This window comes from Mustela nivalis, assembly GCF_964662115.1.
Source record: "Mustela nivalis genome assembly, chromosome: 2".
Lineage (NCBI taxonomy): Eukaryota > Metazoa > Chordata > Mammalia > Carnivora > Mustelidae > Mustela > Mustela nivalis.
In genome coordinates, this window is record NC_139021.1 from 42222750 (window position 1) to 42238506 (window position 15757).

Sequence of the window (15757 nt, forward strand, 5' to 3'; positions counted from 1 at the left end):
CAGCCTCTTCAATAAATTGTGTTGGGAAAATTGGACGGCCACATGCAGAAAAATGAAATTGGACCATTTCCTTACACCACATATGAAAATAGACTCAAAATGGATGAAGGACGTCAATGTGAGAAAGGAATTCATCAAAATCCTTGAGGAGAACACAGGCAGCAACCTCTTCGACCTCAGCCGCAGCAATGTCTTCCTAGGATCATCGCCAAAGGCAAGAGAAGCAAGGGCAAAAATGAACTATTGGGATTTCATCAAGATCAAAAGCTTTTGCACAGCAAAGGAAACAGTTAACAAAACCAAAAGACAACTTACAGAATGGGAGAAGATATTTGCAAACAACATATCAAATAAAGTGCTAGTGTCCAAAGTCTATAAAGAACTTAGCAAACTCAACACCCAAAGAACAAATAATCCAATCAAGAAATGGGCAGAGGACATGAACAGACATTTTTGCAAAGAAGACATCCAGATAGCCAACAGACACATGAAAAAGTGCATCACTCGGCATCAGGGAAATACAAATCAAAACCACAATGAGATATCACCCAGTCAGAATGGCTAAAATCAACAAGTCAGGAAATGACAGATGCTGGCGAGGATGCGGAGAAAGGGGAACCCTCCTACACTGTTGGTGGGAATGCAAGCTAGTGCAACCACTCTGGAAAACAGCATGGAGGTTCCTCAAAATGTTGAAAATAGAACTACCTTATGACCCAGCAATTGCACTACTGGGTATTTATCCTAAAGATAAAAATGTAGTGATCCAAAGGGGCACGTGCACCCGAATGTTTACAGCAGCAATGTCTACAATAGCCAAACTATGGAAAGAACCTAGATGTCCATCAACAGATGAATGGAGTACTATGCAGCCATCAAAAGAAATGAAATCTTCCCTATTGCGATGATGTGGATGGAACTAGAGGGTATCATGCTTAGTGAAATAAGTCAATTGGAGAAAGACAACTATCATATGATCTCCCTGATATGAAGAAGTGGAGATGCAATGTCGGGGGTTGGGGGGTAGGAGAAGAATAAATGAAACAAGATGGGATCGGGAGGGAGACAAACTGTAAGTGACTCTTAATCTCACAAAACAAACTGAGGTTGCTGGGGGTAGAGGGGGTGGAAATGGGCTGGGGTTATGGACATTGGGGAGGGTATGTGCTATGGTGAGTGCTGTAAAATGTGTAAACCTGGTGATTCACAGACCTGTACCCTGGGGATAAAAATACGTTATATGTTTATAAAAAACAAAAAACTTAAAAAAGATGAAAAAAAAACCCAAAATTTAAAAAAAAGGAGAAATTAACATGTTTTCAGATAAACAAAACCAGGTAATTTATAATAGCACACCTGCCCCACAAGAAAACAAGGAAGTCCTTGAAGTTGGAATGAAAACACACAAGACAGTAACTCAAATCCATATAAAGAAAAAATAAACAACAACAACAAAGACTCAAAAAATTAACACTTGTAAAGGTAATTGCATAGATAAATATAAGTCTACATATATGTTTTATGTCTAACTTTTTTCCTCTTCTTGCTAATGTATGAGGTGCTGCTGAAGAGTACTTAGATGGCATTTTGGACCTATTAAATAGTACATTTATGAAGAATGTAGAAATGAAGAAATATTTCAAATCAATAACCTTTCTGTCTAGACAAGTTAGAATATGAAAAGAGCAAACTAAACCCAAAGCTGAAGGAAAGGATATAATAACGTTTAAAGTGGAAAATACATAGAGAAGAGAAAAATAATAAAAAAATAACAAAACCAATAGTTTATTTAGAAAGATCAACACAATTGAAAAACTTAGTTACACTGTTAAAAACAAAATAAAACAAAGATATCATTAATGAAACAGGGCACCTTACTGTTGACCCTATGTATATAAAATGGATTATAAAGTAATAGTATAAACAATTGTATGTTAAAAATTAGATAATGTAGAAGATACTAATACATGTCTGATGCAAAACTACCAGAACTCTGATCCATTGCTGGTGGGAATATGAAACGATATAGCCACTCCGGAAAATGGTTTGGCAGTTTCTTGCAAAGTTAAATATATACTTACCATATGACTCAGCAGTCCTACTCTAATAAATTGAAAACTTGTGTTCATATAAAAATCCATACACCTGTGTTTATAGGTAGCTCTTGTAGTACTTGCAAAGTACTAGACATAACCCAAATGTACTTCAGTGAGTGAATGGATAAACAGACTCTGATACCTTCATACAATGGAATACTGATCAGCAATAGAGAAGAATGAATTGGTGAGTCATACAACTTGGGTGAAACTTAAAGGCCTTATGCTGATTCAGAGAAGCCATTGTCACATTACTGCCATATTACTGAAAAGACACAGTTATAGCAATGGACGGTAGCTCAGTGGTTGCCAGGAATTATGGATGGGGAGGAGGCATGGATATAAAAGGATAGCATGGGGAGTTTTTGAGATAGAACTATTCTGTACCCTGATTATGGCAGTAGTTACATGAATCTATACAAGAACATTAAAACTCATAGAACTGTATACCAAAAGAAAAAAAAGAGTCAATTTCATTGTGATAATTTAAGAATAAAATATAAAAAAAAGTAGTATTAGAGGATTATATTGGAAAGAGAAAGCATAAATCACTCAATCAGGAAGCTTAGGGAAGGGGAAAAAAAGTTTTTGTTACTTAAACTATGCCATAGGAAATGAAAATACAGAAATATGATGAATGGTGTCATTAAACAGAGAAACTAAATAATTGGGGCCCCAGATTAGTTTCATAGGCTTAAGTTCTCCAGGTTTCTTCTCATATAAAAGGTAATGAGTAATTGTCAAACAGCTACTTTGGTTATTGCATTATCGATATAACCAAAATCGGACCCAACTACGTCTAGAAAGCCGTCTACATATAAAATCTAGATTATTATATATGTATTTATATACATATATGTGTATTTGTATGTGTATATATACATATATAATATATATAAATGTACATATATATATATGTATGTGGTTTTCTAAGTTAAGTACTCAGAATGTCGCGGCTTCTGTATTTAACATTTTTACAATTGTGTAGGCATAGGTATCCTTCTTGAAGCCATACAAAATTTAAATGTTGAAAACCCCTTTGATATAGTAGAAATATCTAGTTTTAGTTGTAAAGAACTTAACAGATGCCCCTGTAAACGTTTTCACTCAGTAGACTGAAACCTCGTTTTTCAGTATATACTTTTGGATATCATAGTTAGCAAGCAGAATGCTAAACTACTGACAGATGCACTATTTGGAGAAGTACCAGGTGTAAATAATTTTTTAAAACCATCTATTTGTTATAAATACAGTTTCAAATGTTCATATCAACTTTAATATGAGTCTAGAGGTATTATTCTCTGAGATACTAAAGTTGAATTGAAATGGAACACATTATTTAACTAATAAGTTACATGGCAAGTGAAGTAGAGTGATAAATTCTCACTTTAACCTTGACTCTTTGAAGTATATTTGAATCTGTTTTATGACAGACACATCATCCAGAATAGTGCATATGTGTATGTAATACATTTGGGTTAAGACGATCCTTTTTTCATTTATTTTCCCCCTTGAACCCAGAGATTATTATAGGGCATATATAAGATAAAACAAGAAATGACTTTTTGGCCTCAGATCTATAATCTTCAAATTTCTCTTTAGATTCTCCTTAGAAATTTGTTTTGTAACCCTGAGTGAGGCATTTGATGTGTCACCATTTTCATTGTTCTGACCTGTTTATATCTCAGCAGGAATAATGACATGAATAGTTTGACTGTTGAGATGTGAAATCAGAATGAACACTTGTCAAGGCTTTTGCAGCAAAATTAAATGTTGCTAATTTAAACTGCGTCAGAGTAATATTTTTCTGTAGTTTATTCATTCCATAATTTAAATTTAGATCATTTGATGTACATTTTTACAATTGGTTCATTTCTGGATCATTAAACCTTATCATCAAATAATATTTATTAAGCTTCCACATGTTCATAGATCCAGAATGACTGCTATGTGATAGCAGTTAAGGAAATAGCATACACTGACTCTTTAAAAAAAAAGCAACAACAACAACAAAAAATCACATAGCTCTTCAGCCAAACAAGCACTTTTATGTGTCTAATGAACACAAATAGAGCATCTCATCATTACTCCCATCCATTTGACTCATTTCTCACTGCCATTTCTAATTCTAAAAATCTATATGGAATTTTAAAGGCACTTTTGAATCATTATCAAAGAATTATTTTATTGCACATTAACTTTTTATGATACACTACAGTGTAGATCAACTGCGTTCAGATTTATTTCAGTGCAAGGAAGATGTGGAAATTAAAGTTAGAAGTTGTATTATTTACATAAAGGAGATATAGGGATAAGTCTGGAAAGGAGCCAATCATAAAGGAAAGGGAATAAGATAGAAACAAGGCAAACTATAAGAATATAAGAGAGATTACGTGGATTTATGCTAACTCCCCCACAGAGAGATGTACTGTATTTGAGACCCATTGACCCAGTTCTTAGTTAAAAGTTCTTTTGGTTAACAAAAGAATATATTCTAGTCAATGTTTTTATTATTCTTGTTTTGTTTTGTTTTTGTATTGTTAAATCTATTTTCTTCACAGGTTATGTAATTCATTAGTTATATACAGAGTCAGGTTTGTTATTCATTAGTTGTCAAATGGTACACAAAAAAGGAAATTTGGTGATGTTAACTAACTTAGTTTTGTTCATCTTTGGCTGTGAAAGGTGGTAGAGAAGACTGGAACTAATATTTAAATATAGCTTTCCTACATCTTTTATTTGGCTGTATTTATTCTGTCCTCTATTAAGAGCAAACAAAGTTAAATATGTATTTTTCTAATGAATTCAGTGACTGACAGCTTTTACAGATCTTTTTTAGTTTCTTATACAAAACTTGAGGATATTCCTCAAATTGATTATTTTGTTATTTTATATATCCCTAATAAAATAAATTTATAATGAGCTCTTATTCTTCATGTAGGAAGATGAAGTTAACTTACCTATTAATGGGATATTAGGTATACTCACTTACACATTTGTTTCTAAATGTTTCCAAAAGGTTTACTTCCTTTACTCTGAATATTCTCTAAAATAACTTTTTAGCTTTTTACTGCACACCAAATTGAAGATGTCTGTTACATCTTCCTGCAAAAAATTAAGAGAGGAGAAGTTGACCTTGGGTGATAACGTTTATGGTTTCCAAAACTGGGAGCTCCTTTGCAACTCTGTGTCCCAGGCTTACTGTATTTAAACATTCCTTGACATTTCAGTTGGCTGTTAAACTTGAATTATATATTAAGCATAGCTCATTGCCTGAAATTATCTCTTTCTAGGTAAACAAGATTATAAAAAAACCAAACCTATTTTACGAGCAACCAAATTAAAAGCAGAAGCAAAGAAAACAGCAATAGGGATAAAGGTACCTGTATTTGGTAACTTTAAAATTTGATATATGCATGCCATTTCATTTTCTAAAATTGGATTGCATAAATGTTGAATGCTAAATGTTTTATGACATTTCAAAGTCAAAGTCAATGCCAGAATTGAAGGTTCTTATAAAGAATTTACTTAATGGGAAGCATCATTCTGATCCTGAGATTTTACCAGGTCTTAAAATAAAACACAATGTCACATAAGAAAACCAGTTATACTTAAAGTTGCAACTTACTTTTTCCTCTAGCTACTGTATATATTGCTCAAACATTTCAGTGATTTATGTGGCCCAAATAAAAAAACTTCTTTTATTTTCAATAAATTTAATTTTATGGTTATTGAAATTTTAGTTATAATTACATATACTTAGATCATTAATATATATACTTTTATTCTGTTTTATTATTGTTGTCAGTACTTTCTATGATGAAATTCTAGTAATGTCCCCAAACTTGTTCTTTTAGAAAACCAGTGTTTTAACTGCTTAAGAGGGATAAGCGCATCTGAGAATGATGTTAGCAGATAATAATCCAATATGCTAGCACAATGAAGTTCAAAAAAATTACATTTATATTACTACTCATGTGAATTTTTTTGCCAAGTATTTAAAGGTGACTCAACTATAAATAAAAAAATTAACTTGATGGTTCTACTGTCAAAGGTATAAAATTAAAGTGAATAGTATATATACTTTATTTAAATATTAAAATGTTAAAAGGAGATTTTGGTTTTTATCTGGCAGATGAAAAATCAATTTTTCTAAGTTATAGCTTATAGCAAATGCCAAGGTATTACTACCAGGCTGTAACAGCTGTTGAACTGCCAGATGATATATTTGGTTGTCTTCCAGAATTTGCTATTATGATCACCAAATACTGCCTTCGTTTTACTCTTAATTGCTGATTTTGATCAAGTATTGCCATGTGATGTGGTATGTTTTCAGAACACAATCCCCTCAGTTAGTGCTGTGTGTCAGTTTTTAATGAAAAAAAAAGTTTGTCTTTTTGTTTAAAAGAGAAATGATTAATCTTTTGAAATTTTCTTCTAATTTCACATGAAATTTTATTCATCTTTTAAATTATCTCCATGACATGATATTTCTAAAAGCATTAGTTAGGGGTTATTTTCTTTCTTTATTTTACAGTTAGTTACCTGATGATTGTCTTTTATAGTGAGAGCATTATCTGTAATTTTCCACCAAGGCATTATGTCAGTCACTTTTATCTCTTCCAAAGTGGTGTTTTGGTTTTGGGGTTTTTTAAAGAAAGATATTGGGTAGCAAAATCCTCTTGTGGCACAATATAACAAGCAACTATAAATTAGAGAAATGTGCAGTCATTCATTTATTAATATATATACATTCTCTTTATTTGCCTTTATAATTTTTGTTATTTTAATTTGAGGAAATGACTGTCTTAGTATCTGATAAATCTACCTTATAACACAATTACTTAGTATCTTTTTATAAACAATGCAGAACTTGCTTATCTTTTTTTTTGAGAAAAAAGTTTTTCTTAGACTTCATTTATGATTTAATGTATGTACAGAAGTGTTTTGACATCCAAACATAGGTCCTTTTGAATAAACTCACTTATCATTTTGATTTGTATACTTGTGAAAAACAAAAACCTTAACTTTAAACATTGGTTATTTTGCTTGAAAAATTATATGAAAAGCCCATTAAAATGATATGAAACTTTTTAGAATCAGAACCATGGATGTGTTTTACATTTCAAATCTGGCATGCTAATTAGTTTGCCCTGTCAAACTTTGATTGCCTTGTCATTTTAGCATAGGATTTTAAATAACGAAGTTTCTTTCAGCAATTGCCATTTAATGCTATTTAATTTCCCCAGTGAGTGATTTTATCCATATTGATAATGTCAGAGAAGCAACTAAGGACTAATGAACATCAAACATGTTTGACTCTTATCTAGTTGATTCAGGGTGGCCATAATATTATAGTATTTTATCACTTTATTTCTTATTTTTAGAATGAATCATAATTATGCTCTTAAAATAATTTAAATCTATAGAAAATATGAACAGCTGGATGGAATAGAAAAATACCAGCCATGACAACACTGAACAGAGAAGAAAGAGGTCTGGGATCACATTCCTCTTTCCTCTTCCTGTTGCCATGATCTAGCAAAGTCTAAGCTGACATATTTGCAAAAGCGATTATAACATTACCTCGGTTTTCAGAAGAGTTAAATAATACCACAAAAACAGTTAACATTGAACCTAGAACATTGAATTCATTTATTAATTGTTAGCTGATTGAGAAAACACTTCTTTGAATTAGCCATTATTGGTTTGTACAAATAAGACTCCCCTTGGTTGGTTGCCATTGGCCTTAAGATCCCCCACTTCAACTTAGTCAGCATTGTATTATTATATTGCATATTATAAAATGTTCTCAGTTTACTGTGGAGATACTACTATTGCTGTTGTAAAGTTTTCAAAGTATTATCTAATTTTTTAAAAAGATTTTATTTATTTATTTGATGGACAGAGATCATAAGTAGGCAGTAAGGCAGGCATTGAGAGAGGAGGAAGTAGGCTCTCTGCGGAGCAGAGAGCCCGGTGCAGGGCTCGATCACAGGACCCTGGGATCATGACCTGAGCTGAAGGCAGAGGCTTAACTCACTGAGCCACCCAGGAACCCCTAAAGTGTTATCTAATTTTAATATACTTCTTATATAGGTTATCTAAATCTTAATCCTTCATTATCTGTTTAGAAATGCTTTAAATATTATAATGTTGTAGAACCTATAGAAAGAATATTACAGTGTTGTAGAACCTATAGAAAGAAAGATGACCAAGACATGATCACCTGGGAGCAATTTATACAAGAAATAACTTCCAGATTTCAATACCATAAAAATCAAAAATATTGACTGAGATATCTAGGACTGGAGAGGTAAGGAATACACAATATAGTCTTTATGCTCAAAGACTTTTAGTGCCTTTTTGTAAACATATGTTTAGTAATTAAAAAGGTTTTGAGAGAACAGCGCTGATTCAGAATAAGATGTGAATATCTGGGGTGCCTGGGTGGCTCAGTGGGTTAAAGCCTCTGCCTTTGGCTCAGGTCATGATCCCAGGGTCCTGGGATTGAGCCCTGCATTGGTCTCTCTGCACGGTGGGGATCCTACTCCCCCCTCCCTCTCTCTGCCTCCCTCTCTGCCTACTTGTGATTTCTGTCTGTCAAATAAATAAATCTTAAAAAAAAAGAAAAAAAGATGTGACTATCATTGTTCGAAAATCTAGAACTAATTTCTGGTTATTGAAGGTATTTTATTTCCTATGTCTTACTAATGTAAACAAAATCTTGTGTTTTAAGACCCAGTAATGAGCGCTACCTAAAAAATATTTGCACAACCAATATTTCCTATTTGGTTGTTGTTCAGTTAGATTATTTTTGAAGAATTATGATTTCATTAAACACTTTTTAGAATGTAAATACCCATGTTTCCTAGTATTTAGAAGAAAAAAGATAATTCATATTTGTTAATTAATTAGTTATTTGAAAGGTATAATCTAAAAAAAGAATAAATATAAAAATTTCAATTTATTTGTTACATAAGTAAAATATTTAAGTGTCAAACAGATCCTGCTAACAACCTCTTGGGATGAGCCATCTGGAAAAGTTATTTTTCTTCTTTTTTTTGTGATTTTTGGATGTAAAACTAAAAATGGCCAGGGAGTGGGGGGTCATAAATGCCTAGAGTTAAGTTATGGTTAGTGTCACCAGCATCCTGAAAGCAGTATTTTCAAATTTTATCATTGTTTTAACCCTCTGTACATGCAGTCCCACAATGTTCATCTCCTCAACAGAACAGGGATTTTTTTTTTTTTAATGATGCTGTTCCTCCCCATTCAATATTCTTTAGCCCTACCCCTTCCACCATATATTCAGAAAACCTAATTGAATTAATGGATCCTCTGAAGTTGTATTCTATGAGTATTCTCTGCTTTCTACCCTTAAAACCCATTTTCATGCCTCTGGATATCCTGAAAATGTATGGTGAAGATGATAGAGAGTTTTTTGAAGGGACAAGGAGCAGTTGAAAAACAGCAGTTAGAGGTGATTATCAAATGAGATGTGGATGATGGCCTCCAATCAAGAGTAAAAACTTTATTCCTGCCTTAAGCTTGTATGAATGGTGACTGCTATTGAACAGTTTTGTTGTCCACTATACAGAACAGATGGAGTTTGCAGTTGTGTGTCACTTGTTTATTACATCCTCTTAAAATTAGTAGCTGTGTAACCAGATGGGTCTGGGAGCACAGCTGTGGATATAAGAATATAAATGAAACCTGTCTGATGCTGCCATGCCCTTTTGAGGTGCCAAAGTGTTCCGACTGCAACAAAGAAAAACTCACTTTCATTGACATTATAATGATGTATTAAATTTAAAAAAAAATCTTATAAAAAATTGTTGACACTAAGTCTATCAGCCCCTTGATTTTTATCAATATTTACTTCTGTAGTTTGGAAATCTAAATAAAGGTACATTTGATGCTAAATAGCTATAAATTGCCCACTTGTAATTTCAACATCCAGGTAAAAATTTATTGTTGCTTATAAACCAAATTCATTTTAATGTCTTTTAAGGTTTATTAGATGGCATATGTTGAATTAGTAACTTTACATTCTGATGAAATGTAGAATATATTCATGTAAATACAAATAAATTGCTTCTCCATAAAACAATGCCAGGAATGAGTGTGATACACAGTTGAAAATTAGAAAGACATATTAGCCTCTTTAGGATATGGAACTGGCACTAGTTGCTTTTTTTTTTTTTTTAATTTCTTTAGCCAAATGATATGTTCACATTGAGAATACTTCTATTGGTATGTGTGTATACTACATACTATATACTCTATACTTCATTTATATATGAAGTTTATGGACTTCTTAAGAGATAATAGGATTTTTGCCATAATATATGAAGTAAATTTTTTGGCTACTAGTTTAACATAATTAATATAACCTATATCAAATAACCAAATGAAATTTTCAGAATAACCCTTCACAATTCTGATAAATTATACTATGTCTTTCTTCATGAACTGAGATTCTTCAGTTTTGTTCCCCCACATTGTAAACTATAGAATTTAGAGTTTAAATTTAGTTTTAACAAAATAATATTTAATAAAGACTTAGCGAGACATAATTTAGAAACTGGCTATAATAGCAGTTTCTTCCTATAGAAAAAGAAAGATAAATGTTTTAAAATCTGTGTCCTAAAGCTATAACTAATAACAAACGAATTGAAGCAACAAATAAAGTTAAACATACTCAAATAGAGAACAGAAGAACTGTGTAGGCACAAACTACACTGCTTGCACCCAACATCTTGATATCCAAACTATGCAAATATATCAAAATTGTAAAGTTAAATTTTATTATTAGAAATTTTCCTATTACAAATTATATAGAAATAATAATAGAAATGAGTCATCCACTGATGTCCTTATCATTGCAGTCGGTATTGTCAAGTACACAATAAATTGCTTTACTAAATGACAAGAAGAGTTAAACAAAAAAATGTGATTAATTAGTTTCAAATTATTATTTTAGATGATAGAATTATATAGCTATTTTCTCTGATGAAACTTATGACATGAACCAGTCTCTTTTCATCAATTTCAAACATACCTTTTTTTTTTTTTTCCCCCTCCTTAGGAAGTTGGCCTCGTACTAGCAGCTATATTGGCCCTCCTACTGGCTTTCTATGCTTTCTTTTATCTCAGACTGTCCACAGACGTTGACCCTGATCTGGAACGAGATGAAGATTAGCTGAACAGCAATCAATGCATTAAAGGGAAATAATTTTATAAAAGCATCCCTTGGGACCAACACTTTCTAAAGTACTGAAACTGGAACATTTTGAATTCTTTCTGCTGGTATTTTCAGTTTTGAGAAATATCTTTTTAAATAGCTGCATAGGATATCAAAAAAAGAACCTTACCTAGCAATGTAGTATAATGTATGCTACCGGATACTTTTATAAATCTTTCTACTTTGACAGGCAACCTATTCATGGTGCATTTAGATTAAATGGAAAACAGATCCTAAATTCTTCGGATGTCTTAGCCAATTTATGTGTATAACTCCGTCACTTCAGATTACTAAATCTATTTTTGTTCCGTATACATCGTAAGTAAAAGTATATATCCTCATTTACAGAAGCATTCTCAAATCACATTCAGAGCCTAAGAAGGAATGAAAAGTCATGGGAAATTTTTCATTTTACAAAGAAGCCCTGCTTTCTTTCCAGACATATTTTATATCATTAGAGAGACTATCTGCCATACATCTACAGTAATCTTTTTCCTTCTTTGCCAACTGTTCAGTGCACATGTGCTCCATCAGAAATGGCACCTGGATGACAGAAGCTCAAAGAGTCACATATGTCTGTAAAATAGAGTTCCTTTCCTCTTGGGCTGTCTGAACTGGTGTAAATAGAAAGTTCAGTTGATCTTGATTTTAATTAACTTATTATTGTATTAATATAAACTTGGAATTCTATTTTAATTATGTTGTTCAGGCTGCTTGCAGTATCAGTTTGCCCTTCTTGTTAGGGAGGTATGTAACAATCTGTCATTTACTTGTGCAGTTTTTTTTTTTTTTTTTCACACAACAGTAAGGGAAGTCCTACCTACTCAGAATAATTTTCTTGGATTGCCTCCTAAACCTAAACAATACAAAGTTGGTTTACAAAATTACATTTTGTCTCTTGAGAGTTACTCAATTATAACTGTTTTGTGAAAAATAAATAATAGATGAAAATACAGGTCTCACATTACTTGCATTTCTAATTTTTTTGTTTATTTAAGTTTTTAAGATATTTTGCATTTGTTGGAGTATAACAATCAATATATTCAATATTTTTACCAGTAATGGATTTTTTAAAAGTATTTTTAGAACATATGAATACATAAGCTTAGAAAATGGGAAAATATGTGTCCACATCAGAGTTGTTAGCTACTATCTTATATAAAGAAGTATAAAAAATTAATAGTTAGAAACAAATGCACAAAGTGCTTTATATCATATACATTGTATTTATGAAGAGCAAATAAAATGTAAAGATTGTTTCCATATTTTTCCAGAGAAGAAAGCTTTGATGAATACACTCAATGTTCTGTGAGACTTTTGCAAATAGTTGAATATGACTGTGTAGCTTTATGTTCTGTAGAATTTTTCCAAGTAGCATAATTTACTTCATCAATGTGAAAACAGCCCAAAGTTCCTGTATCCTCACAGATCATTTATGCCAAACATCTGAGGGCAAAATTTAGCCAGTGTTATTTACTGGATTCTACCCCTTGAAATCACAAACTCATGAGACAGACCAAGAGTTCTTATACACTCACCACAGCAGACCAATCCAAGTGGCATTTTTAGGAAAGGTTGCAGCATTTAATGCCATGTGGTATGTCTGTTCGTGAAGTGGGTGGCAAGGGAATATCCAAGCTGGCATTTTGGATATGATGGGCCTTTTCCTTTCCTGAGTGACATGCCACATGTCAAGAAATACTGCTTTTCCCCCACTCCTATCACATTTACGTGAACAATTTTCATTTAGTTACTTTACCTCCCATATGGTGTTAAAAACAGACATATTAAATAAAGATTATTTCTAATTTCAGTAGTAATTTAAATGAGAAGATATGTAATAATTGTTTATTAGATACCTATCCAAGTGAAATATAACAGAATTTATAGTATTTAAAATAGATGAATATTCTCTTGGAAATGTCTGAAAATTCATTACCCTGAGAAAAAATATTACTGTTCCCTTCTGTTCTTGAGGTATTTCTCTTGAGGAGAAAGGTTGTTTCTGATAGTAGTAAGTATTAATCTATACATAGTATAATTATAAGCTAGTTTGATTACCTCATTTTATCAATACCTTCAGTATCTGGCTAGTCCATTTGTGTAAATAACTTATGGTGGCTCCAGAGAACCATAAGTCCCAAAGGTCCAACTCTGATTTTAATAAATTCTGGGTAAACTGAGACAATATATGTTTATACAACACTGTTTTCATGAAATGCAAATTTTTCAAATTCACATTAACTGGGAAGCGGCCTGTAGAGAAATTCCAGATTGAAATCTGGTTTGAATCTTTGAAGCTAGAGAGATGATATCTGGCCTACATTTTCAGGGGACCACACTTCTAAATAGTGTGTGGTGTTTGGCATATATCTAAGACTAGCACCAGACACAAATTTTAGGCTTGGGTTTTTCTCCTCCAATAATTCACTGCTCAGAGTAATTCAGAAGACAAAAACAGAAAAATTATAATGACTTTTCAGAATGTTAGAATTTATTTGCTAACTATACTCTGCAGGCTAAATTTCAGCTAATGCAGCAGACTTTACATACAACCTGTGGAATACTGTGAATGAAGCTTGAAGAGTTGCTGGTTCTTATTTTGAATGCAAAATAAATATTGATTTATTGAGAGGAGATATTGTAAAACTATAACCTCATGCAGGATTTCTTTTAAAACAAATGAACAAAACGCCTATCATTGTGCCACTATAGAGTTTGTTGTTTTAAGGTGACAAGTACTTGAAGATTTTCTGTCTTTTCAATTTTTCCAAAATACTTCTATCCAAACAATGATAGCAAGATCATGAAAGTATGTTCTTATTCATTTATGTAATTCCAGTAGTGTAGTGATCTGCACATATTTAATAAATGCATGTCAAAATTTAAGTTAATTTCTTTTAGTATTCTCAGAGTCTGGTACAGTTCCTGCATGTAACAGATGATCAAAAATTATTTGCGTTTAATAAATAAAACTTAGAAATCACTATATTGATCAACTCAACATTTAGCATTTATGATCATTGAATGTCCTGGGACAAATATATGTTAAATCCTGTTCCTTTTTAAGATCAAGACAACTAGTGTTAAATTTGCTGTAGAACAGAAACATTGCTGTTTTCTGGGTAATCAAATATATTATTTTTATCTTAGTATTGTTGAAAACCACACTCAGTGTTTTTAATTTAACTTATTATACATCCTCACTCCCAACAACAACAACAAAAAAAACCACTAAATTTTCATTATTATGCTTACATTTATGTGAATACTAAAGCACTATATTTTCCAAATTCTAAAATGATATATAGTTGGTGATAATTCAGTAGAGTAAGTTTTGATTTATTTAGATGGGCTTCAGAAATAAAATTTCCAGAAATTAAACTTAGAGAATTTTCATGTATTTCATCCCTAATGTAAGGTTGTTGAGCCAGAGACTAGACTATCTAAAGTATGTACACTTACCTCGGGATTCTCTGGGGAGATTCCTACCATTTCAGCCTTAGCGGCACTGCCTTCCTTTATTAGAATTGCTCCGATGCAGCCAGGATAGAATGTATGTTTGCTAGATTTTGTTTCATTGACATCATATCAAGAATCAGTGCAACCCACAGTAAAAAAACAAAAAACAAAAAACAACCCCCCCCCCAAAAAAAAAAAACCTAGCAGAAGAATTCAGTGCCAACAGAAACATTCTTAGTATTTTATTTTGTATTTTAGCGATGCAGGTAGGTATAAAGGGAACTGGGAGAGTCACTCAAAGAACTATAACAGTGTGGAAATATCCATAGTGGGCCAGTAAATTCATTTAAAACAATTGAACTGCTGCCCTATTCAGCAGAGTGCCTCATTCTTAAATAATTTTTTTTTTTATCCTTAGCAACAGACATGAAATCCTTATTTCAAGAAAAATAAGATACTTTACATGCCAAAAGATTTTTTGATGACAGTACTCCCTCCTATTCTTCATTTTTTAAAACAACAACCAAATTGGTGGGGAGGCAGCCAAAATTTGAGGTACCAATGCCTCTCGAACAGATGTCGCACCATTATTTTTTAGCTCGTTTAGATGAATAAACATGTTAAACTGTGAAGTATTACATTTTAGATTTTTTCATTAAAAAAAGAGACAATCTGTTTACTGTCCTAATTGAGACAACAATCCTTGTGGTTGCCAGTTTTGGCAGTCATAACAATGAACTATAAATATTTGAACCAACCAAGTAAATGGTGACTATAAAGGCTATAGCATGTGTAAAGTTCTGTTTTCATGGGCACCCATCTTAGTATGCCTTTTTTTTTTTTTTCTGACTTCTTCAAATACAATTGTGTAAATCTGAAGTTTCATGGTAAGCCTAAAAGAAATTGATTTCAATATCTAATTTCGTTCTAGTTTATTATCCTTTTTAGCGTT

At 32.1% G+C, this 15757-nt stretch overlaps 1 protein-coding gene across 13 annotated transcripts in view; it reads left to right on the forward strand.

Moving 5' to 3' along the window:
* The window catches only part of TRIQK (triple QxxK/R motif containing), a 101936-nt gene extending 89642 nt beyond the window's left edge, over nt 1–12294 (forward strand). For all 13 annotated transcript variants that reach the window (XM_082722900.1, XM_082722890.1, XM_082722891.1 and 10 more), the window contains 2 exons: nt 5390–5475; nt 11188–12294. In XM_082722900.1, the coding sequence (XP_082579026.1) occupies nt 5390–5475; nt 11188–11301 (200 nt within the window). In that variant the 3' untranslated portion in view covers nt 11302–12294. The remainder of the gene's footprint in view (nt 1–5389; nt 5476–11187) is intronic.
* The last annotated feature ends 3463 nt before the right edge of the window (nt 12295–15757 follow it).